The sequence below is a fragment of the Leptonychotes weddellii genome, chromosome 7 (genome assembly GCF_054177405.1).
Source record: "Leptonychotes weddellii isolate Sample4059 chromosome 7, ASM5417740v2, whole genome shotgun sequence".
Classification (NCBI taxonomy): domain Eukaryota; kingdom Metazoa; phylum Chordata; class Mammalia; order Carnivora; family Phocidae; genus Leptonychotes; species Leptonychotes weddellii.
This window is the reverse complement of record NC_138375.1, coordinates 38,569,440-38,593,335: the sequence shown is the minus strand read 5'-3', so window position 1 is coordinate 38,593,335 and position 23,896 is coordinate 38,569,440. Positions and strand designations below refer to the sequence as shown.

At 57.3% G+C, this 23,896-nt stretch overlaps 1 protein-coding gene across 1 annotated transcript; it reads right to left on the bottom strand.

Annotated features, from left to right (window-relative positions):
• Window positions 1-1,502: 1,502 nt before the first annotated feature.
• On the bottom strand, window positions 1,503-19,699 carry SLC6A7 (solute carrier family 6 member 7). The gene is made up of 14 exons (XM_081826176.1): window positions 19,503-19,699; window positions 14,304-14,487; window positions 12,569-12,700; window positions 12,155-12,389; window positions 11,561-11,699; window positions 10,715-10,849; window positions 9,561-9,664; window positions 9,306-9,430; window positions 8,492-8,604; window positions 8,114-8,245; window positions 7,589-7,688; window positions 7,277-7,377; window positions 6,570-6,737; window positions 1,503-3,203 (listed from the first exon to the last, which is right to left on the bottom strand). Exons 1-14 carry the CDS (start codon window positions 19,533-19,535, stop codon window positions 2,994-2,996), a joined length of 1,911 nt encoding a protein of 636 aa, XP_081682302.1. The 5' UTR covers window positions 19,536-19,699; the 3' UTR covers window positions 1,503-2,993.
• Between the last annotated feature and the right edge of the window lie 4,197 nt (window positions 19,700-23,896).

The window sequence follows — 23,896 nt, the reverse complement described above, 5'->3', positions numbered from 1 at the left end:
GGAAATGTCTCACAAAAATCCAAACTTCCAACTTCTCTTAAGAAGCTGGGGTATCTGGCAACCTGGGCCCATCCTTGTGAGGGGCAGCCTCCCCTGCAGAGAGCCATGTTTTCTTCTCTAGTGCACGCAGTCCCCACCCCTCCCTCTTCTCTGCCACACCCTCTGGGGGCCAGTCACCACCTACTCTTGGCTCACACCTCCGGCTTCGCCCACCTGGCTCGCTCTGGGGGCACTGGGCATTCCAGGATTCCAGGCTGGGGTTCTACTCCAAACAGGGCTGATGCCTTCCTTGAGCTGTCCCTGTGCTGCCATGGGTTCCTTCAATCGGTTCCCACTGCCGTTGGGCCTGGCTGGGGGTCTGTTCTGAGCCAGGGCGACCTGAAGTCAATAAAGGGACGGGGATGGGGGCTGTTGGGAGGTGGCAGAGGTGGGAGAAGGGTGAGGTGGCAGGACAGCCTGTCTGGGAGCGGCGGAAGTGGAAAAGCAGAAGATGGGAAGATGGGGCCGGGGAGGACAGATCAGGAACCTCAGGCCCAGGTGCTGACGCGGTGAGCGAGTGCAAGAGCAGTCGGAGGAAGCAAGGCAGGGCAAGTGAGGCAGGGGGAGGTGAAGCTGGTGGGCTCCCTAGGCTCCTAGAATCCTGTAATTGCAGACTGGGAATCTGGGAGAAGAGAAGCCCAGACTTCTAGGATCGCCCATTCCAGACTCCCAGGACCCCAGGCTGCAGCCAAGAGGTTGGGTGAGGAGTCCTCATAGGACCATGGCCCCGGCAGTGGCGGGGGGGGGGGGGGGGGGCGGGGGCCTGTCCTAGAGGGAGCCTGGAGGGCCTGGAGAGGGCTTCCTCCTGAGCTGGCCCCAGGGGCTCTGTGAGCAAGGCTGGAGCCTGCCCCCAGGGTGTGGGAAGAGGCACCTTGAATTGTGAAGGCCATTCTTGAGCCCTCAGCAAATTAGCAAACCCATGCTCTTCCTCCATCTAGAGCCCCAAACAAAGAGGGGCAGGAGGGGGCCTGGCCCTTTGTTAGGGGAAATTTATTAATATCCGAAATATGCAGCAGCCCTTTCTCTCCACCCGCAATCAAAGCCTTCCCGAACACCTGGGCTTCGCATTTGAAAGGCCCTAGGGCTCTTTTATGCAGCCAGGTCCTGCCAGGAGGGGGTGGGTAGCACCAGGAAATCCTTCCAGCCCCAGCTGCACCTGCTGGTAAGGCCGGAGAACAGCTGGGGCTGGGGAGGGGAGCTTAGCTGGGTAACCTTGAGCCAGTCTTCCCCTTGAAGGGCCTCAGTTTGTCCGCATATGTACCGGGGGCTGAGGGCTTCCTCATCTTCACCGCCCTTCCTCAACATCCCCCCCCACCCCGCCACCGCCAGTGCCACAGAGAAATGGGACAGCAAGTGTCAGAAGCCAGGAGAGCCAAGCCTCAGTCCCCTCATCCGTCCTACAGAAGCTGGAAAACCCTGTGCTGCCCACCCCCAGGTTCTCAGCAGTAAGGAGAAAGGGTAAGAAGGATGACCTCATTGGTGTTTATTAACAATAAACCAACAGAACATGGATGGGTTGGGGAGACAGCAGGAGAGAAAGAGGGCGCACAGGCCGGCCCAGCTGCATGAGGGTGCCCTGCCCCCCCGGGGGGCACGTTTTCACGCTCCACCCTCATCTCTCGGGGAAGGATGGACCCCAGGGCAGCCCCTCCCGTGCCTGGGCCTGAAGACGCCAAGGCCTCTGGCCACAGGCCTGAGGTGTTGGCTGTCCTTGGCTCCCTGCTTCCATCCTCATGCCCGGGCCCAGCATCAGGACAGCCAGCCATGTGTGCGGACCACCTCCAAGCCTCTTAGTTGCCTCGGTGGGTCCACAGCCAAGGCCAGTCTCCCAGCAGTGCCTGGAGCTGGAGAAGACAGTGAGGGCCACCAGAACAGGGAGAAGAGAATGGTGGGGCTTTGGGTCCTGACTACGAGCCCTCACTCCCACCTCTTCACTTGTGTCCTCTGTCCTAATCATTCCCAGGGCTCCCTACACGGGAGGGCACAGGGTCCCGTGAGGAAAGCTGTGGGCCCTTCTCAGAAGTGTGGGTCAAAATAAAATACATTAGTTTCTCTGGGGGAAAGAAAAGTGTGGGGACCTCCTCCTTTCCCCACCCCCACCCCCTCCCTCAGGCCACCAGCCCCTCTTGCGTGCCCTCCACAGGCCTCCCACCTCCACCCCGTCCCCTCTAATCCACCCTGCACACTGACCTGAGAGATATTCTATCTAAAGCACAACCAGATCATGCAAACCCCTGCCCGCCCCTTGTCCCCTGCTCCCCCTCCCCCTCATGCGTCCTTCCCACCTGGACCCTGCTGTGACCTGGTAACACCTTGACCTCTGCCCTGGGCTTGGGGGGTGGGGCACAGGGCTACACTGGGGCCTCCACACCCTGCCCTCCTCCTCCTCTCTCCCTCCCAACTTGCCCATCCTCCAGGGCCCTCAGACCCCACCTCCTTCGGGAAACCCTGCCCAGGCACAGGAGCCCACAGGGCTTTTCTCCCACTGCACTTGCTAACCCTCGAGGCCTGGGACCTTGGGGGCCTCGCCACGCCCTGAGCGTCCCTGCCTAGCTCGAGATTCTGGCTGTTTGAAATGTGTGGGGCCAGACTTTCCTAGAAAAGAGTGGAGGAGTCTGGGCCCTGAACAGAGGAGAGAATGATGCCAACCGCCACATGAGAAAGGAACCTGGTTGGCCAGGCGGCCTGGGGTCCAGTGCCCTCCGCCATGTGACCTCGGGCAAGGCCCTCTCCCTGGCCTCGGTTCAGCCATCTGCACGATGAGGACTGAGCTTTGAGTGGGTCTGTGTGCGCGTGGGGAGAAGGTAGACAGAGAGGAGAGGCCACAAGACAGGACTTGCCCTGGGCACTGGCATCCCGTGGCGGCCTGCCACGGCCTCGGGCCTCTCGGAACCCCCCCGGGCACGGCTAGCCTTCGCAGCCGGGCAGGGCCTCCTGGCCGCCGGCCTCCCGCCTCACATCATAGACTCCTCCTCCTCGGCGATCTCGCGGTCCACCTCGATGGCCGTGTTCTCGAAGCTGGTGATGCCCCCGTACTTGCGCATGTGCACCATCAGTGGCTTGGGCGACTGGCTCCCCGCTAGCGTGGCCACGTACATGCCAGTCCGGTTCTCCTCCAGCGACGGGCCCCAGTCCATGGCCGGTCGGCTGGCCTGCTGGAGCCGCTGTGGCAGAGCAAGGACAGCGGTGAAAACGGGGGTGGCCGGCGCTCGTGGAGCGCTTCCTACGGGCGGGCACCCCGCACAGACCTCACCACGTCACCTGTGTCAGCCCCAGCAACAATCCCGGGGCGTGGGGCGTGGGGAGGTCCCCGGGGGACTGAGTCACGTGCCCGGTGAGAGTCCTGCTTGGCCACTCACAAGCCGGGTGGCCTTTGGGCATGGGTTTTAGGCTTTCCATGCTTGGTTTCCCCCTCTGTCACGGGGGGATCGTGATGCCTTCATAGGGTGGTCAGCAGGCACTGAGATGGAGCACTTAGAGGGGTGCCGGGAACAGGCTAGGGTTACCTGCCGGCCAATCCAGGAGCCCACTCTGGGTCCTTTCCCCTAAATGCTGAGTCCTAAGCAGCGGGGAGCTTTGGGGAAGAGCCAGGAGCTGGGGGCACTGCAGCCGGGGTCGTCGCTGACCCTCCAGTGTCTCCCCGTTGGCCTCATTCTGACTCTGATGTCTGACCTTTCCTCCTCGAGCTCCAGTTTCCATGGAAGGAGGGAGGTGACTAAGGTAATGACTAAGTCTGGACTTTCTAGGGTTCCTCCCTTCCCAAACCACATTCCCAAAGCCCTATGCCCGCCCTGCGGGGAGAAGAGCCCCAGACCCCTGAAGGAGGATAGACAATCACCATTAAGTGGAGCCTACTAGGTGCAGATTCAAGGAGGATAATGTGTGCAGAGCCCTTAGCCTGGGACCCAGCATGGCTCCACACTCAAAGCATGGTGACACTTACTGAACTGTTGTAGAGCATGTTACCCCCCTGCTCAGAAACCTGCCTGTGGCTTGTCATTTCACTTGGAATAAGACCCAAAGTGCCCACCACGGCCTCTATGTCCTGGGCCCTGTCTATCTACCTGACCTCAGCTCCTGCCACTCTCCTTCCACCCACACCCACTCTGATCCAGTCTTGCTGACCTCCTTGCTGCCTTCAGACATGCCAGCACCCCCCCTCCCCCCGCCTCAGGACCTTTGCACTGACTGTCCTTCTGCCTGGAATGCTCTCCCCTTAGATATCTATATCGATCACCTGTCGGTTCGGTCAGGTGTCTGTCACCCCCTCAGAGGTCTTCCCGGCCACTCTGGCCAAAATACTTTCCCATCATTCTCTATTCCTAAACTTTGCCTTTGTTTCAGTTTTTTAAATTATTTTTAAAATATAGCACTTACTACTATCTTTGTGTATTTGTTTATTGTCTATCTCCCACATTAAAATCCAAGCTCCCTGAGAGCAAGCACTTAGATTCGTTCCCAGCTGAACACTAGAGCCTAGACTAATGCTTCTCGACCTGAGGACTCCGGACATTTTGGCTGGAGAGTCCGTGTGTAAGAGCTCTCTGCACACTGAGGGGGGTTTAACAGCATCCCAGCTCTCTTCCCACTGGAAGCCAGTACCACCCGCTGTGCACACCATTCTATTATGACAAGCAAAATGCCTCCAGATGCTACCAAATGGCCTCCGAGAGCAAAATCACCCCCGTGAGAATCCCCGGTGTGGAACAAAACATTCACCATGTTCCAGCTCTGTGCTAAGTGTGGGCTTCTTCGATCCTTACAGCGTCCTTGTGAGGAGGCATTAGGCCTTTCACCCTCCACCCCCACAGATATTATCTGGAAGTCAAGTTCAGCAAGGTTAGTCAACTTGGCCAAGGTCACACAGGTGACAAGTGGCGATGCTGGGATTTGACCCCAGGCAGTCTGACTCCATCCTAAACTTTTAAAATACTCTGTTTTTCTGCCCTTCACGGTTCTGACAACACTGATGAGCTTCTTTTCTTCCCACAGCAAGCCTTAGGGGAGGGATCACTGTCCTCACTTTAAGGACAGAGAAAAGCAAGTTTCAGAGAGGTGCATTAACTGCTTAGGGTCACACAGCTGGCAAAAGGCAGACCCCGATTCTTCCTAGGGCGTCAGTGCTGGAAGCCCTGGTCTCTGAAGGTCTCCGGAGCCGGGCAAGGACTCCTCTGCAGTGCTCCCCACCCAACAACACGGCCCTGGGCCTGGCAGTTGGCAGCTGTGGCAGCAGGGCAAGAGGGAAGCGTAGCCAGTCTTGGGAACCATGAACTTCCAGGGGGCTGGAGCCCTCTACCCTGAGCAACCCTGCTCTCCTCCTTTCCTTTGCAGACACCTTGGCTCTCAAGCAAGGAGACGCATTTCCTTTAGCGGCAAGGTGGGGCTCCCGAGGTTGAGAGCAGGCCAGGGGTTTGCCCCCAGGCACACACAGAGCAGTGGCTGGACCCCGGGACTGCCCCTGCGGGCTGGTGCTGTGGCCACAACCCACTTCTGCTGGGGAAAGGCTCTGAGACTTTCCAGGGGCAGATATGAGGGTGGGATGAGGGACAGCTGAGGGCACAGTGCAGCTGTATGGGGAGTGGGGGCAGCAGGGTGATGGCGAGCGGGCTGGGGGCAGTGGTTGGAGGGGCGCAGGAGGCTTGATTTGTAGCCGATTCCAGTGGTATAAATATTCCCACCAAGATCGATTTCAAACCAGCTCACAACATCCCTGAAAATTTAACAATTAGCTATCATGAGACAGTACCAGCTGGCTCCAGCATAGTCCTGATGGGATCTATGGGGTATGGGTTGGGGTCCCTAGGCTCTCTCCAGACCCTAGCAGGCTCACTCAGTTCTGCTCACTATGACAACCTCCCCCAACCAGAGGGACTCCACACCCATGGCCTCAGAAGTGCAGAGAGTGCAGTGAGGCTCAGAGAGGGCCAGAACATTGCAGTGGTCACATAGCTTCACCGCACACTCACTGGTCCACTCCCCTCTTCTGAGACCTGCAGATCCCCGTGCCCAAACAGCTTGCATTCTCTGTGCTTTCTGGATCTCTTCACAAAGCCTGGCGTGGGCAGGGCTCCCACCATCAGTGCGTTCCCAGGTCACCCATGGGCTGCAGCCCACCCTCGGGGTCTCTCAATCTTGCCTTCTGACCCTGAGTTCCCATAGGGAAGCTTTGGGCCGGTGACCAGAGTTCCAGTCCTGACCCCTGCCTGACTCACAGTAGGATCCTGGGCCATTCCCTTGTCCTCTCCCCGAGATATGTGGGCATTGGCCAACATCGGTGGTCTTGGCATTGTGCTCCCCCCCCTCAGAGGCCCCACATGGTGCCAGGGGCCACAGGGGAGGACCCTAAGCCCCCTGAGCCTGCCTCACCCCCAGCAGGTCTGAGAGGATTCATAGCTCAGGCTACTGGTTGGAAAAGCTTGTGAGGCCCTGGGTAAGGTGCTGGGGCAGATGTTTTCTGTTCTAGCAGGTGGGCCCAGGGCAGGGCCCCAGGTCAGGAAGGCCAGGGGCAGACAAGGGCCAGGCAGACTTACCTCCCAGAGCGAGCCCTCCTCCCGAAGCACAGCCACCAACATGCCAGCTGGGATCATGAGGCAGGACAGCAGGCCCATCAGGATGCCCAGCAGCTCTGCCCAGGCTGGGAAACGGTAGCTGCCATACTCTGAGGGCTGGTACTTGACGATGCTATACACCAGCAGGGCCTGCAGGTGGGGGCCCCAGCATCTCAGTGGGCTTTGGGCAGGCCCCAGGGCTTAGAACAGCCCAGGTGTGAGCTACCTGAAGGCCTGAGAGAGCCCAGCCCAGAGCTACCCAGTGTCAGAGATAACCCAGTCCTAAGCTGTATAGAACCTGAGATGGTCCATCCTTGGAGCCTTTGTGAGGCCTGAGACAGCCCAGCTCTGAAGCACCCAGTTCTTGAGATAGCCTGTGCCTGAACTCCAACTCCAAGGCCCAGAAAGCACAGACATGCACCAACACACCAGTCTAAAGCCCCAGCCCTAAGGCCCTGGCGCCTGGGAAAGCCCCACTCATTTTGCTAACAACACACGGGGCTAGGCCCAGCACAGCTACAAAAGCTGGGGGCATCGAGGCGGAGGGGAGTAGACCCAGATCCTGGTGCCCACCCACCCCTCAGCCCAGACAGAGGTCCACTCTGGGCCAGAGCAGCCTTCCAGACTGAATGCCCAGAGGGGGACCCTACTCTCAGCCCTGGGCCCCATCCCTCCTTCCCACCAGTTACCAGGAGCGTGGCCGGGGACAAGAACAGCCAGCAGGCCCTGAAGTAGAGGCCCGGCTTGAAGCCCAGCATCATGTGGATGTCCCGGCAGAACCTCTGGATGCCTGCGCAGGGGAGGGGAGGGGAGGAGAATGGCCCCACCAGCAGCCCCCCTCCCCCCCACACAAGCACCAGCAGCCCCTTCCCTGTCCACGCCACTGCCCCCACTGGAGACCCTGGCCCTTGGGACCCGGGACCCAGTGCAGGGGGGCTCCAGAGTAGACTCCCATCCTCCCACAGGGGGAGCCTCACTCCCTCTCGCACGGCCCCTCTCACCGTACACCCGGGTGACGGCCAGGCACGTGGTGATCACCACCACCATGAGCCCGAAGCTGGCGCTGTAGTCGTCCAGAAGCACCAGCCAATACATGCCGCCCTAGAACACAAGCCACAGCTCTGGGGTTCCCTCACCCTAGTCTTGCTCCCTAGTGCGAGCCCAGGCCAGCGGTGACAGCAAGACGATGACCGTGTGACCGCGGCCTACCTGCCGAGCCCTTTACACACATCATCTTATTGGAGCCTCACGACAATCCTAGATGTAGACCCCATTTTATTGGTGGGAACACAGGCTGAGGAAGGGGAAGCCACTTGTCCTGAGGTCATCTGGTAAGTGGGAGAGCCGGGCTTGAAGCCAGGACTCTGGGCCATAGGCCAGGCTGCCCTTGGGCAGAGGGCCTGGGTTGGGCTAGCTTCCTCCCGAAGAGGAAGAAGCAGGTAGCCCAGGGGGCAGTCACGGATACTGCTGCCGGCGCCCGGCCTCGCCTCCCCCGCTGGCTGCCCCCCACCCCCCGCAGCACTCACGTCGGTGGTGAGGACCAGCCCCATCAGGTACATGGCCACGCAGATGAGCCCCGAGAACACAGCCTTCTTGGGCCGCAGGTAGTAAGGGAACTCGTCGGTCACAGCGGTCACGATGGTCTCCAGGAAGGCAAACTGGGGGGGAGGGGAGGGGAGGGTCGGAGTTCTGCCTCCACCACACGCACATACAGACGTGCACGGACACACAAGCTCACACGGAGACACACCCCACACAGATAGACACACATCACACACACACACAGCTACGTCATACACACAGACACGTCGCAGATGGACACACGCACACACACATCACACACGGACGCACACGTCGCACACACACACCCCCACAAGGTGCCCGCTGACACAGACAAGGCTCACCTGGCTATCCAAGCCAAGAGTCAGGAGCATAAAGAAGAAAAGGAAGGACCAGAAGGGCGACAGAGGCAGCATGGTCATGGCCTGTGGGTAGACGACAAAGGCCAGGCCGGGGCCTGGGCCAAGGGCACAAAGGGTCAGCAGCCTGGGGCACGAGGCAGGCCCCCACAGGCACACTCAAACACACACGGTCGCTTCCACCCACGTGGGCACGCTAGTTAAGCAAAACTCAGAGATTCACCCTAACTGCACACTTCCGACACTTAACTCCTAGGACCCCGGCCAGTATACGCTGTCGGTGCTCAGTGAACACAGGTGGACAAAATAAATGAATTAACAATGAGTACAGGAAGAAACACAAGACTCAGTATAAAGCCTCATTTGAATACACTTATGTACACCATCATTCACACAGACAACCCCACTAATGCATACGTGGACACGTCCACTAGCACACACACTGATTCGCATCATCATTTGAACCCTCAGTTCACTTGCACAAGACATCCCTACACGGGAAATGACTCATTTGGACAAGCAAGGCAAGTTACTAAGATGTGACAAAACCTAAGACAATGTCGTACAGACATTCATTTATCTCCGGACACAGGTTAACGCACACTCCGTTGCCCTCCCACCCCTTTGCACTTGGACACCCAGAGACCAGTTAAGATACGTTCATTTGTGTGGGCGCCCATCCACACACTCACTGGATGTAGCCATCCACAACCTTGCTGGTGCACACGTATGTTCCCTCGCCCGGCCCCGGCAGTGCCCAACACACACCCTCACCCCCAGGGCTGGCCCGCCTGCCCACCTGCTTTGGCTACTTGGTCCACGGGCACACCCAGCTCCTGAGACATGTAGCCCAGCACAGAGAAGATGGCGAAGCCAGCCAGGATGCTGGTGATGGCGTTGCCCAGAGTGACGATAAAGGTGTCTCTGCCGGGGGACGTCCGGGCACACAGGTCCAGGCCAGAGCAAGCTGGCCCCGCCCCCAGCCCACAGGGCCTGCCCTGGCCGGCCACTCTCCTCCCTGCTTGGGCCGCGGGGTCTGGGAGGCTGCACTCACCTGTAGATGTTCTGGTGAAACGTGTTATAGGAGGCAAAGGTGAGGAGACCCCCGAAGCCCACACCCAGGGAGTAGAAGATCTGAAGAGCAGCCTCGATCCACACCTGTGGCAGGGAAGGATGCAGATGGAGAGCAAAGAGAAGGGCTGGCACGCCGTGGCCCTGTCCAGAGGGCCACGGAAAGAGGAGGGAGGAGGTGGGGCGGGAGCGAGTCCACAGGTCCAGCTGACGGCGTGGTGAAGGGCGTGACTCAAAATGACATGGGCCGGGGCAAACCCTGTTCTAGCACTTCCACGGGGGACTCGGGTAAGTCCCTTTCCCTCTCTGGGCCTCAATTTCCCCATCCAGGATCTAGATGATGGCTAAGCTTGGTCCAGTTCTGAAGGAAGTAGTGTCTTATGTGAATTTCCAGTAGATCCATATGGACAACAAGCCCATGGAACCCCTGGAGTTGGAGGGGCCTGGATTTGATTCCACCTGCCCCGCTTTGCGGCTGTATGGCCTTCGCAAGGCCACATCGCCTCTCTGAGCCTAGGGTCCCCCCTCTGTAATGCAGGGATAAGAACAGTAGCTCCCTTATAGGGCGGTGGTAAGGTTTAATCACTGCATCCATGCCAAGTGCAGGGTCAGCCCGTTGGCAGTTCATAAGTAAGAAATGTTAGCTGTCGGCACCACTGTTTCCATCATCACCTAATGCGCTCCTTGGGGTTTGGAGTCAGACAGATCTGGGTTGGAATTCCAGCTCTGCCACCCCCTAGCCGTGTGATCTTAAGCTTATCATTCTTTCAGGCCTCAGTTTCTTCATCTGTAAAATGGGAGAATAATGTCTACCCTTTTCTAAGATTTATTTTTTTAGTAATCTCTACACCCAATGTGGGGCTCAAACTCATGACCTCAAGATCAGGAGTCGCACACTCCTCTGACTGAGCCAGCCAGGTGCCCCAGAATAATGTCTACTTTGTAGGACAGTGAAGAATAAGAAACGAAAAAGACATACAGTGTTGAGCACAGTGCAGAGCACAGGGTCTGGTACTGGGGGCCCACCACAGGGAGGATTCCTACCCATTGCCCCTTTTTCCCCAGGGAGCCCTCCTCCTTCTACTCTCTGGCTCAGGCCTGACCCCTCCCTCTGCACCGCAGCCCCGAGGACCTCACCTTGGAAGACAACAGATGGTGAAACTGGGGGGTGAGATAGAACTGGATGCCCTTCCAGGCCCCTGGGAGGGTGACTCCTCGGACCAGCAGCATGAGCAGGATGAGGTAGGGGAACGTGGCCGTGAAATACACCACCTGAGAGTGATAAGTGGGGATGGAAGGCCGAGGTGACCTTCCTTCTATCCTGTTCCTCTTCCAGAATTCCCCATCTTAGCTAACTCGCAAGCTGAGAACAGCCACCATCCATGATGCTTCTCTTTCCCTCCCTGCCTCCCTCCCTCTGCACATGGATCCCTCTTTAAAGTCCTGTCACTGCTTCTCAAAGCATCCCCAACCCATCCACCCTTTCCAGCTCTGCTGTGCCCTGCTCCAGGCCACCCTTGGCCCTTGCCTGGAGGCCTTGCCTAGGGTTGATGAGACTCTCCCCCTCCATGTGTCCACTCCCCTTGCCCCCAGCCCATGCAACCCACCCTGTGTGGTCATCCGCCACTGCACATTCCCAAAGCCCCCACCACCCTGAGTCATAGACCCACCTTCCAAGCATTCAACAAACACCCGAGGAGCCTCTTCAAAGTGCCAAGCACTCCGTTAGGATACAAACTTGAGTAACAGGTCCTGTCCTTGGCAAGTTTCCGGTCTGGTGAACCAGCCTGGCCACCATCCATCCTTACCTCCAAATCTTCCTTCAGGCAGTGCCTCCGACCCCCACCCCCCACTCCTACCCCCAACCTCTTCCCTGTCGACGTTTATTCATCCTCTCAGACTCAGTCCATGACCTAGCTGCCTCCTCCAGGAAGCCCTCACCCCTCCCAGCCCCTCAGGCCTCTAGGACCTCCCGGGCCTCACCTTGCCCGAGGACTTCACGCCCTTGAGGATACAGAGGAACACGATGACCCAGGCCAGCAGCAGACAGAGGCAGAGGTTCCAGCGGATCTCCCCGGGACTGCCAATGCCCCGGCTGCCTTGGATGTGGAGGACATAGCGGCTGTGGGAGAGGAAGATTCGAGTGTCCTCTGGTCAGCCTGCCACACTCCGTGGGCATGGGGTAAAGCTGTGGCCAGCAAGGTTACTATTATTGGTGTCAGCAGCATCTCGATTATCAGCTGGCATTTACCCAGCATGATTATCCAACAGGCTGGGGCGCAACTTATACCTTCCTTCCCTTAATCCTCACAACGACCCTCAGAACGCTATTCTCATACCCACGTCAAAGATAAAGCACCAGCAGCCTAGTACATTGTGTAAGGTCACACAGCTGGTCAGTGAAGAGCTGGAATTAGAACCCGGGGTCCACCTAACACCAGCACCTGGACTCGGCCTTCCAGGTGCACGCTGAGCCCCCTGGGGACCCTGGCGCATTCCTGCCCCCTATCCCCCCCCACCCCATCCCCAGCAGCTCGGGGCCCTCCCAGACAGCTGCTGGGCTGGCAGTGGCCTGACCTCCAGTACTCTTCGCTGGGGCTGACGGTGCTGGTGAGGTTGAGGGGCAGGGCCCCATTGCCATCCTTGGCGCCTCTGTGCTCAAGGCAGAGGTCCGTGTTCCACCAGTTGCCACAGTGCTCCCAGGGCAGGTTGCTGGTGAGGGAGGCGAAGAGGTAGAAGAGGACGTAGGCGATGATCATGTTGTAGTAGATGGCCACCAGGCCTACGATGAGCAACATGGCGGCGCCGGCACCTGGGCGTGGGGGAGAGGGGGCTGCCCTCAGGTCAAGCCTTCTGCAGGCCAGGCTGTGTGGCCCTGGAAGCCATCCCCTGTCTGGGCTTCACTTCCCTCTTCCTAGAGGCGGGGTCATGGAGGACAACCTCCCTGCCTCCCCCCGGGCCCAGGCCCCTGCCGGGACTATGAGGCCTCACCTTTGAAGAGGGGGCTGATTTTCCAGACGGCCAGGGGTCCCAGGCTGGAGAACTGGCCCAGAGAGAGCTCGAGGAAGAAGAGGGGGATGCCACAGATGGCCAGCATGAGGAAGTAGGGCACGAGGAAGGCGCCTGTGCGGACGAGGAGGGCAGTCAGGGGAAGGTCTCAGGTGGGTCGGCTCCCCTAAAGCCCAGCTCCAGCCCCGCCCCTCTCCTGATGGCAGACACCTGCAACCCCACGGAGCACTTCTCCTGTGGATGGACCAGATCACAGAGGGCTACAGGGGCTCGTGGGGCTTTACCCTCCTCTGCAGCCCCAGTGCCCAGAGCAGGGCTGGGCTCAGAGCAAACACTGAGTGACTGAAGGAATATGAGTGAATTCCCTGCCAAAGAAAGCGCAAACTCCTCAGTAGGAAATGAACGTGCTCGGGATCTGGCCCCAATAGACCTCCCCCTGTCCTCTCTGCCATGCCACCTTAGGGGCTTCTGGCTGCCACCAGTGGTCGCATGTGCCCAATACCCCTCCCCATTTGCTTCCCCTATTGACAGGCAGCTCCTTTAGAAGACTGCCCCCCACGACAGGGCTCTGGAAGGGCTGTCAGTCACACCCGCCGCCCCACCCCCACCCCCACAGGGGCCGGGCTCCCAAGGCGGGCCGGTTAGAGACCTTCCCTGCCGTTGCATATGGCCGCACCCAGAGAGCGCAGCTCTGAGGATGAAGTCATTGTAGAGTTGTCTGTGGCCACCCGCCACCCAACTGCAAGGAGGGAGCCAGTCCCAGGAGAAAATGAGGTCAGCACCCAGAGAGAAACAGAACTGGGAGCCAGGGAAAGGGAGAGTCCACAGAACTGTGGCCATTATGGAGTTCCTAGAGCGTCAGACACCAGCTCCAGTCCCACACTTCCGGGTCACGGCCATTCATCTTGTCCTCGCCTCATCCCCTCCTGTTTGGATTTCTGCCACTCTGCCAATAGGTGCCTCTTCCATGAGTTTGGCAGAGACGGGAGGAGGCTTCGAGGGTGGGCAGGAGCACACTGGCTCTGGGGCAGGTAGTCCTGGAGGTGGAATGTTGGGTCGGCCAGCGGGCGACCTTGGACAAGGAACTTGGCCTCTCCAAGCCCCGGCTGTCACATCAGGACAACCGTGCCTGCCCAGGAGGGCTGTCATCAGGGTTAAATGCCTGGGGCTGGCAGACGGTAAGTGCTCATCGCCAGCTATTGTTAATGAGACTCAGAACAGTCACTTGATGGTGAAGCACGGACAACAGAGGATTTATTTAAGATAGGATGGGCTTCGTGTTTGTAGTCTGAACGGAAGGAACCAGGAGAGGAGGACCGATCGAAGATTCACAAGCGGGAAGGACTGGTGGGTGGGGGGAGGAGGGCGGGTGGGAGAACTGTGAGAGCACAGTGATCGCTGCCAGGTGGGTACAGCCTGCTGTCATGAAGCAGAGGCAGCTTCTCTGCCCATCACTCAGGGCCCGGGAAGGGCCCAGGCTTCAGGGGAGAGGTGAGGAGGTATCCACCCTGGGCATGAGAGGGGGAGGAGGGGTTTGGGTGATGAAAAAACACAAGGCAGAGAGAGCTCACTTCTCCCAGCTCCATGTCACTGCTTTCGGTGAATCCTGCTCAAGGCCACATAGGAGATGGTGGCCAAAGCCACTGAAAACCTCACTCCACCCCAAGTCTTGGCCTACAAGCCTAGACGCCCCTCCAGCAGGCCCTCCGGCCCCTACCTCCTCCGTTCGTGTAGGCCCGGTAGGGGAAACGCCAGACATTGCCCAGGCCCACGCAGTAGCCAATGCAGGACAGCAGGAAATCTAGCTTGCCTGTCCAGTTCCCCCGGTCGGCGGCGAAATCCATGTCCAGGTCTACATCACCCTGGTCACTGGGGGTCATCAGCAGGTCTGGGGTAATGGGCTGCCGGTAGAAGAGACCAAAGAGGTGAGGCCAGGTTGGAACTGTGACACAGCCCCACCCCACCCCCAAAATAAGAAGATGAAATCAAACAGGGCTGAATGCAAAGATACTCTACAGGTTGAGAAAATCAACTGCTCTTAGCTGGGCTAATATGTCATTTGCAGGAGCTCCTCGGGGTGGCTGGTCACTACAAATTTATGAGGCCAGCAGGGTGGCTCAGGCGCTAAGAAAGCCACCTTGATCTTAGTTCGGTTAACAGAGAGGTCAAATCAAGGGATGGTCCTAGGTTGATGATGACAACGATGATGATCTTAATAATAGTTACCATGTCTTGAGCTCTTACTATGTGCTCAGTGCACTAAACGTTTTACCTGATTTCATTCTCAAAGCCTATGAGCTAAGTACTTGTCTAAGTGCTGTTTCAATCACGAGGACCACAGAGGCTCAGAGAGGGGTCATGACATAGCCGAGGTTTTAGAAGGCTGGCTGGTGGAGAGCTAGCTCTCACGCCCAGCGCTTCCCAGCACTGAAGCCCGTGTCTTCAACCTCCGGTGCTGGCCTTTGCTACTCCGTTCTGGGCACCGCATTTTAAGAAAGACACAGATAGCTCGGAGCATGTCTACAGGGCAGATGGCCAGAAAGGACGGTGTTCAGGAGAAACAGGGACAGGAGGACAGGGGAAGAAGTGGGGGCCCTCAGCACAGAAAGAAGAGGACTTGGAGGGAACACGGCCTCCCCCGAGGGAGGAATTCGACTTATGCTCTCGTGGCTCAAGGAGGCCTGTGGAGGACTGTGAATTTTAGTTCATGAGCAGGAAGAGGCTACTGAGTTTGGATCTGTCTCACAGAAGTCATAACCTTCTTGTCCCTGCAGGAGAGAGGCGGGCACAGAGGGGAGCGGCAGCCAGCTGTCCCTAAGATCCCTGCCTGCGATTCAAGGAGGGTGGGGAAGTCCACTGGGCCTTTTCCCTCCAGCCTGGGGCTGGGAAATGGAGGCCCTCCCCCAGCTGCTTGAAATGCTGGCTGGGGGTAATGAGCTGGTGGCCCAAGCTGAGGGCCTGCAATGAGACCCAAAGATACAAGGCTAACTATCTAAAATTCAGAGAGCATAAATAAATAAAATCTTAAAAAAAAAAAAAAAAGGGGGGGGGCGCTTGGGTGGTTCAGTTGGTTAAGCGGCTGCCTTCGGCTCAGGTCATGATCCTGGAGTCCCGGGATCGAGTCCCGCATCGGGCTCCCTGCTCGGCGGGGAGTCTGCTTCTCCCTCTGACCCTCCCCCCCTCATGCTCTCTCTCTCTCATTCTCTATCTCTCAAATAAATAAATAAATAAAATCTTTAAATAAATAAATAAAATAAAATAAAATAAAATTCAGAGAGCAGTTCCCCCAAAGTGTCTCCTGGAATGGGTCAGACGAAAGGGGCAGCCATGCCCTTCCCACTTGCCTCTGAAATTCACACCCATAACAGAGAAGGACGGAGCTGCAAAGAAGGCCAATTGTCCAATAACATCATCGTTCTGAGAGAGGAGAAAGGACCCCCTGCTTCTGCTGAGGAATGGTTGTGGGAAAACAGTGATACCTCTGGACTGGGAGTCAGGAGACTACAATTCTAGTCCCAGGTCTGTGCCACTTCAGGGTGTGACTTGAGGAAAGAGTTTTCTGAGCCTCAGTTTCCCCATCTCTACATTGAAGGGATTGAATAAATCGGTGTTTCCAAAAAACACAGCCCCTGGGATGCTCATGGGTGCTCAGTGTAAGAAAAGGATTCTTGAGTCAAAGAAGTTTGGGGAACACTGGGTTAACACAAAGCAAAATAGTTTTCTTTGCTGCAGGACTTGTCAGATCCTTTAATGCACCAATAACCCACTGCGACTGACTAGAATAGACAGTATTCTGCAATTCTATTTAAGAAAAGGATTTTAAGAAGCTAGCATGCTGAGATTTACTGAGAGAAATGTAGGTGTATCTGTTAGTCTTCTGGCTCTGATGGTCTGTGAGGCAAGCTTCACCAGAGACTCCCCTGGAGACACTCGCAGTGGTTGAAGACCAGATCGGGTCCTAGCACGGGGACTTGGTAATTGTCTACTGGCCAGATATTTTTTCCCCCTAAAATTGCCCTTCCTGACACCAGCCAAGTAGGTGTCTACACACAAATTGGGTGGTGACAGAGGAGGCTCTGCAGGGGATTTGTCCTATGAGCATTGCCGGGATAAAGACGGTGAAAGGAGACTGCAGGTGTCATAGGACTGGAGGTGTCTGGGTGCAGTGACAGGGTCGAGGCAACGGGTTTGGGGGGCAGGATGGGGGTAACAGTCTTGGGTTGGCTCCCAGTGACAGTGGCGACCATGGTGACGATCCTGCCTGAGGCTGGCTATTGGCCAGAGGGGCAGTGGTAACAAGGACAACCTGGCATAATTATGGGTGATGGCGATGCCGGCGATAATGAACGTGAACAAGCCGCTTTTCCAGTAATTGGGCTTGCGGTGATCTCAGACATGCTGGGCTGAGGATAGTAGCAGCCCCCGGACCTCTCTGAAACCCGCACCCGCCCTCTGATGCCCCTTTCCACAAGGTTCCTCCCCAGCTGGGTGAGCATCGGCCCTCTGGAATCACTCCCTGCCAGGTGAGCTCCAGGAGGGATGGAGGAGCCGCCAGTTGACACTGGCCCCTGCTATGGGGTAGTGTGGCAGGCTGGTCACCCCGTGAGCGCCCCCAGCCCTGTTCAGGCCAGCTGGCAGGAGGGCCCAGTAATGAGGTTCCTCTGATCCCTCCTGAGAAGCTGCTGCCCTTTCTCTGCTCACAGAGCAGGCCCGGCTCTCTGTTTCCATGGTGACAGGAGTTCCAAGAGCAGGATGCTGCCAGCTCTCCTGTCCCCCTCCTCCCCCCAATCAGAGGGAAGCCTGCTCTTGCGCCAGGGACAGGGGATTGGGTCCTCCAAAGATGAGCCAATCCCAAGACCACCTGGAGCCCCCAACCCCACCATGGGGTGAATCCCAGGAGGCTGGCACAGAGAGGATGTGACTGGCTGGGAGACAAGTAACCAAATCAATGGGGCAGGGTTGGAAGCTTAATGAGTCGCTTCACACTTGGGTCTGGGTGTGAAGATCCCACCCCCGATTCCCCCACTGCCTATCCCGACTCACGCAGGAACATAATACTGAGTTTGCCAGACCTGCACCCCTTCTTTTAGGGACCAACAGATGTAGGTCCCCACCAGCAGTGGCAGGTGCTGGAAGAGGTTAGCCTGCCCCAAACCAAGACTCTCATACCTTCTTCAGGTATACCGGATGAGAGAGACAATAGAAATCTGGAGTCCAGCTTCATCACTGTGCAGATGAGGAAACTGAGTTTCAGGGAGGGGAAGGGCTGAGCCCAAGGTCAAATAGCAAGTTAAGGGCAGAGCAAGACCAGAATCCACACCCCTGACTTTCAGCCCAGTGTTCATCTCTAACAACGCTGCTCCTTTGCCGATACCTGGCATTTCCTCCCTCCCTGCCCCCTTCACTTGAGACCAAGGGAGAGGACACTGAGGCCAGGTGGCCCCACCCCTGCCCTGTTGGCCCTAGGTCACTCAGCCCATATTTAGGAAAGCAGCAAGCTGCATCCTCCATGTCTGTTTTCTCCTTGTGTATAAAGTAGGGATAACAAGACCTAGCCCCTAGAATTTTTGGAGGATTACATGAGATAAGGCTTTACAGAACATGGCTATTTACACACTGTATGGCCCTGTGGCAGAGGGGCAGGAGCTCTTGTGGGGAGAGAAAAGAAAGAGGAGAGACTAGGAGAATGGGAAAGAATGGTGGGCAGGACCCAAGAAGACCCAAGAGACCCACAAATGGCCCCAAGAAGTCATTCACGTCAGTAAATAAAAAAGCCCCACTTATCACAACGGTTCCACACCCAGCTGCACAGGGGCAGAAGCCTTGAATGGGGGTGTGGGGGGGTCAGTGACACCAGCCCCTGTGAGTTCTCTCTCCCATTTACATCTACCAGCCCCTGTGGGGTCACCACATACCCCAAACCCCACTCAGGGGCCTGCTTTGGTGCCTTGATACTGGAGCTGGATCGGCAAATGACAGTCCAGGTTAGAGAATGGACTTGCCCAAAGTCACAGGGTAGGTGGCATCTGCAGAAAGAGTGCCCAGGAGTTCTGACTCCTTGGCTAGGAATTTTACTTTTAAGCCAAAAGCAAGAAACCTTGACCCAATACTCTCCCTTCCCGCACCCCCACAGGCTACTTGGCTGGGAGGTCTAACTAACCCCACAGGAGAAGTGGGGAGGGGCTGCGATCTCAGCCCAGGGCTCCAAAAATACAGATTTGTCCCCCTCTCTCATGCCAGCTTCCACCCTACCCCCATATCCCTTGGGTCTCCTATTTCCTTCCTCCTTGCCTTTGCCTCCGGTCAACCCTGCTGATGGGGTCTTAGCAGGGAAGCTAAAGGTGGTGGGGAGGAAGCAGGTGGTGGCCCCCCGCAGGGCAAAAGCCCCGGCAAGAAAGGCAGCGTCCCCGCTGGTTCTCGGAGGCTGCTTCAGTGTAGAGCGCACGGATGAGGACCAGGGCGGCTCCCCGCCCCCCCCCCCACCCCGAAATTAGTCCAGCTCAAGGCTGGCGCTCAGCTATTCTAACACCCCCAACCCCAATCAGCCGCTGGGGGAAACGGGTGGGGGACTGGGAAGGGGCGGGCGCCTGGCCCCGGCCACCCCTACCCCATGCCTCCTGGGGTTGCAGACACCTGTTCGAAGGACCTGGCCAAATGAACCCCAGCCCCATCACACAACACCCCGACCCCGGGATGGGGAAGGCCATGTCGCCACCCGACAAGCCCCCCACCCCCACCCCCGCCGCAGGCTGTGACCCCGCCCCTCCTTGCAACCTAGCTCAGCCCGGCCTCCCCAGGAGCCCCAGCCGGTCCAGGTGCCCTCTCCGACCCTCCCGGGGCCTGGATGGGGCGGGCCTCTGCACCCCCAGGTAGGTGTGCCCCCGCCCCCGTGTGCGCCCCCGTCCTCCTGCCCTACCTTGCGCTGGTGAGCTCCCTGGAGCTTCTTCATCTTGGAGGGCGGGTTGCCGGGGCTTCCCGGCTTGGCTTCCCCTGAGAGCAGAGAGCGAGCGAGGGAGTAGAGATCGCGCCGCCGGCAGGCCTCCGCGACTTTGCCTCAGCGGCTCCCGCGCACCGGCTTGGGGTGGGGGGCGCGGGCGCGGGCGCAGGCGCTGCGGTCTGTCGGCTGCGGGCGTGGGGCGCGGGGCGCGGGGCGTGGGGCGCGGGCCGGGCGCTGCGAACGCCCGAGCCTGAGGAGGGTGCTCCGCTGCGCCCGCGGAGACACCCAGACAGACAGGCTGACGGACCGACAGCCGGGGGATGCGCGCGCCCCCGCACGCAGAGCTGCGGATTGGAGGGGCCCCGAGCGCGGGAGGAGGGGGTCCGCGACGGAAACCCTCGGAGCTCTGGGGTCCTCGGCCACCGTCTCCTGCGTGACCTTGGGCAAGTAACCTGCCCTCTCTGGGCCTCCCTTTCCCCAGTGGGCGAGGAGAGAGGCAGGCCACGTGCGTGAGCACTAAGGGCCGGGTCCTGGGTTTCAGCGATCGAGTGCCTCCTTTGCTGTGTGACCTTGCCCACGTTACTTAAGCTCGCTGCGCTTTTCCAGATGAAAGATGCCTTTTCATCTGGAAAATGGGGATAAGAATCTTACCCCTCTTACAGTGATGTGAGGAATCCAGGGAGATTGTGCATAGAAAACATGTAGTACAGGGCCTGGCACATAGTAGGGGCTCAGCTGACACTGACTGACTATGAGTTGCCCACTCCTGCCACAAAAGGAACAGCCGACATGAATCGGATATGTATTCAGTCGTCCAATCTGCCAATATTTATTATGCCAGATCCCGGGCTAGGTCTTATGGTCTCAACACAGTGACCTGGAGAGACAGATGGCATCATCCCTATTTTACAGATGAGGAAACTAAGTTCCTCACTCAAGGTCACAGAGCTTGTGAGTGACACCAGTGACAGAGTCAGGCCCCATGGACCTTCTAGGTGGTCTGAAACATTTCTCCTTTTGCTGGGATGAAAGAGATACAGGGAGGTTTGGGCAAGAATAGACAGAGCAAGCGTCACCGTGTTGTTGTGATGGCTTGTGACTTAGATCAGAGCACCTGGGTTCCTCTCCACCAGCAGTATGACCTTAGGAATGTTATCATTTCACGTCTCCAAAATGAGCCATCAGCGACACCGTGCCTGACCGACCTCTCAGGACCTTGTGAGGGTTCGTGTGAGCTTGTGACTAGGAGGGGAAATTATTAGCTACAGTGTTCATACCCACTGGTCTGGTATATGCTAGTGGACCTGGCATATGCATTGTAGAGCATGTCCCTTTCACTCACAAGTGTCCCAGTTCAGACACTAAATCATACCGTTGCCCTACCATTAACCAACATGGGGAAGTCTTCGGGGAGAGCGAGGATAAGGGCCTGCTGCCTCTCATACCCCTGGAGCCTGGAAGGAGGCAAGAAGGGTTTAAATCGAAGCACAGGCCCGGGAAAAGGGCCTGGCTGGGTCCTGGGCCCACCTCTCCTCCCGAGGTCCCACCCAGCTGCTCCTTTATTTAAGCCTGGCCTCAAAGGGCAGGCCAGGGGCTCTCCAGATGCAGGAGGAAGGAGCCCTTTGGGCATGAAGGTGAAGGGAAGGAACATTCATGAAACCCTACTGTGTTCATTGGATAAAGGCTTATATCCAACATCTGTTTTATAACTCTTTCCAGCAGCCTGAGAAGACAGGTTTGGGCATCCCCAGTTGCACCTGAGGGAAGGGTCTCAGAGGAGTGACATCATATACCTAAGGTCACACAGAGCGCGGAATCTCTGGGCTTTGGAGAGGGCAAAAGCCCGTGGCTCCCGAATCCAAGAAGGCCCGGGCAGGAACCACGCCCCTGCCCCTCCCCCAGGGCCTGTCACCACTGCTCTTACCGGACAGGGTGCAGCTTTGCTGAACAACCCCGTCATTAGACACGTGGGTTTCATTAGACCCTATGGAAGGTCCAGAGAACCACAGGAAGAGGGAATAGAGGTGAGGCATTGGCTCAAGAGTCCTGGAAGACTGGCCTCTTTATGGCACCTTCCCAGTTGCACCTGCTTCCCCCAGATTCAGCCCTGGGAGGAGCCAGCCTTGGGGTCGTGGGAGGGAATAGGACTGGATCTTTTTTTTTTTTTAAGATTTTATTTATTTATTTGTCAGAGAGAGAGAGAACAAGCAGGGAGAGCGCAGGCAGAGGGAGAGGGAGAAGCAGGCTCTCCACTGAGCACAAAGCCCAATGCGGGACTCGATCCCAGGACCCTAGGATCATGACCTGAGCCGGAGGCAGACGCTTAACTGACCGAGGCACCCCGGAGTCCCAGGACTGGATCTTTACTTTAGCCTTCCTCAAGCAAACATATCATGGGGTGACCACTGAACATCAGTGGCAGTCACTGGGGCTGTGAGTGCAAATGGGTCCAGGCTCATACTTTTCAGATGGGGAAACTGAGGCCCAGAAAAGGCAGGTCTAAAAAAAAAAAAGAAGGAGAAGAAGAGGAAGGAGAAGAAGAAAAGAAGAAGAAGAAGAAGAAGGAGAAGAAGAAGAAGAAGAGGAAGAAGAAAGAAGAAGAAGGAGAAGGAGAAGGAGAAAAAGAAGAAGAAGAGGAAGAAGAAGAAGAAAAGGCAGGACTTGTACAATTACCGCGTGAAGCAGAGGTGGGGTTAGTCCTGGCTTCTAGGAGTCTGACCCCACTCAGGCTCTGCCCTCCAGATCACACCTTTCTGCCATCTTCTGCCCTATCACTGCAACCCTTGTTAGAAAAGTCTGGTCTTCCTCAAACAAATAAACAAAACCCCAGCATCTTCTAGAAGATATTGTCCACATAAGCCCACCTGCCCACTGAAGCCCCAGTCTTATGATCATACAACTGGCCATGAGTTCAGCCACCAAGCACGTTTGACACCATCCCCTCTCCCTTATCCCAGAGCAAGTTTGGGTAGTACTGGGCAGAATAACTACTTAGGAATCCTAACCAGTAAATCATCTATCTCCCTTCCCCCTTCCCACCTCTCTCTCTCTATTTTTCCTGGTCTCACATCAAACCAGAATGGAGATGTGTTGCTGATTTAAGGAAAGTGTTAGATGAAAATGTACTTCCTTTTATTATATAGGGAGATATTTTTAAATGCATATAAATAAACATTTTTAATTTGCTAAAACGTTCAGACTTTATCGCTGCAGAGCATGTGTTTTGCTACACCAGCGAGTGGCGACTGTGAAAAATGAGGAATCAGACTGCTAGTCCATCTGGTATGATTCAGAGAAAGTGGCTCTGGAGCAGCCGCACTGGGATGGATTGCCCTCCAAAGCTGCCCTGTCCGAGGCCGGCTCTGCATCCCATTGGCTGGGCACCCCATCCACCCGGAGCCGGGCTGGTTTCCTTGGAGCTCCGCAGTCCTCCTGCCCCCCATCATAACCCGTTACACATGCATGCACACACACGTACCCTGGGCGGCAGGAGACCTCCCTTACTCCTCATGCTGGGCTGAGTCCTTCCCTCCAGCTGAGCCACGGCCCTCTCTGCTCTGCCCACACCGACCCCTTGGCAGTCGTTGGGATTGGCTCCTCCACAGACGGAGGCTCTCGGCATGGCGTTAGGGGTCTACAGGGGAAGTTGCATGCAAAACATAGTGCTGATGTGCATGCTTCTGATTTGCTAGAGGCCATGACCAGGCCATGGGCCTTTGAGGACCAGGCCAAGCCATATCTGACATTTGTCTGGACCCCCGGTCTCCAGCACCTGCTCAGGGCCCGCCACCTGGGGGAGGGTGACATAAAATTGCTATACGCAAAATAGAAGCAGTTGCGGCTATTCCTGACAGGAAGGCTGGAATACCTCTTAGCGCTGGGTCGGCTGCTGGGTCTGATGGGACATGAGGGGTCCCTTTCCTGAGCCATAACACCCCGGGCTCCGGTGGAACTCTCTGAGTGATAGGGAGCTCACTACTCACCAGGCAGCCCATGACAATGCTTGGAAGTCATTTGAGATCAAAGTTTCCTCTTTCCTGGAGCTCAGACACCAAATGACAGACGATCACCAACCCACCTTGTGGGCCCCACCCAGCCCCCTGACCTCCCATGTCGGCAGCAGCTGCAGCTGACCCAGCCTGCCAGGCCTGGCCACTGACCTCCTGCTATACAGAGGTTGTCCTGTGGCTGGGGACAGGCTTGTCCTGCCTCAGACCTCCCAGGCTGCCATCTGCCCTCAGCACTGGGGGGCGGGGGGGTGGGGCGGGGAATAAGGGTAGTTAGAACATTAGGCAGACCTGGAGGGATGCAACAGCCCTGTGAGCAGGTGGCCAAAACACAGCACCTACCCTGTGCTAAACACAATTCTGAGA

Excerpts from the sequence above, each read along its gene's own strand:
- SLC6A7 (XM_081826176.1), bottom strand. The coding sequence starts at position 19,535 with ATGAAGAAGCTCCAGGGAGCTCACCAGCGCAAG. Across the intron at positions 7,689-8,113 it reads GGCTGGTCCTCACCACCGAC|GGCGGCATGTATTGGCTGGT; the intron begins GTGAGTGCTGCG and ends CTTGTGTTCTAG. Across the intron at positions 6,738-7,276 it reads TGTCCCCGGCCACGCTCCTG|GCCCTGCTGGTGTATAGCAT; the intron begins GTAACTGGTGGG and ends CCCCACCTGCAG.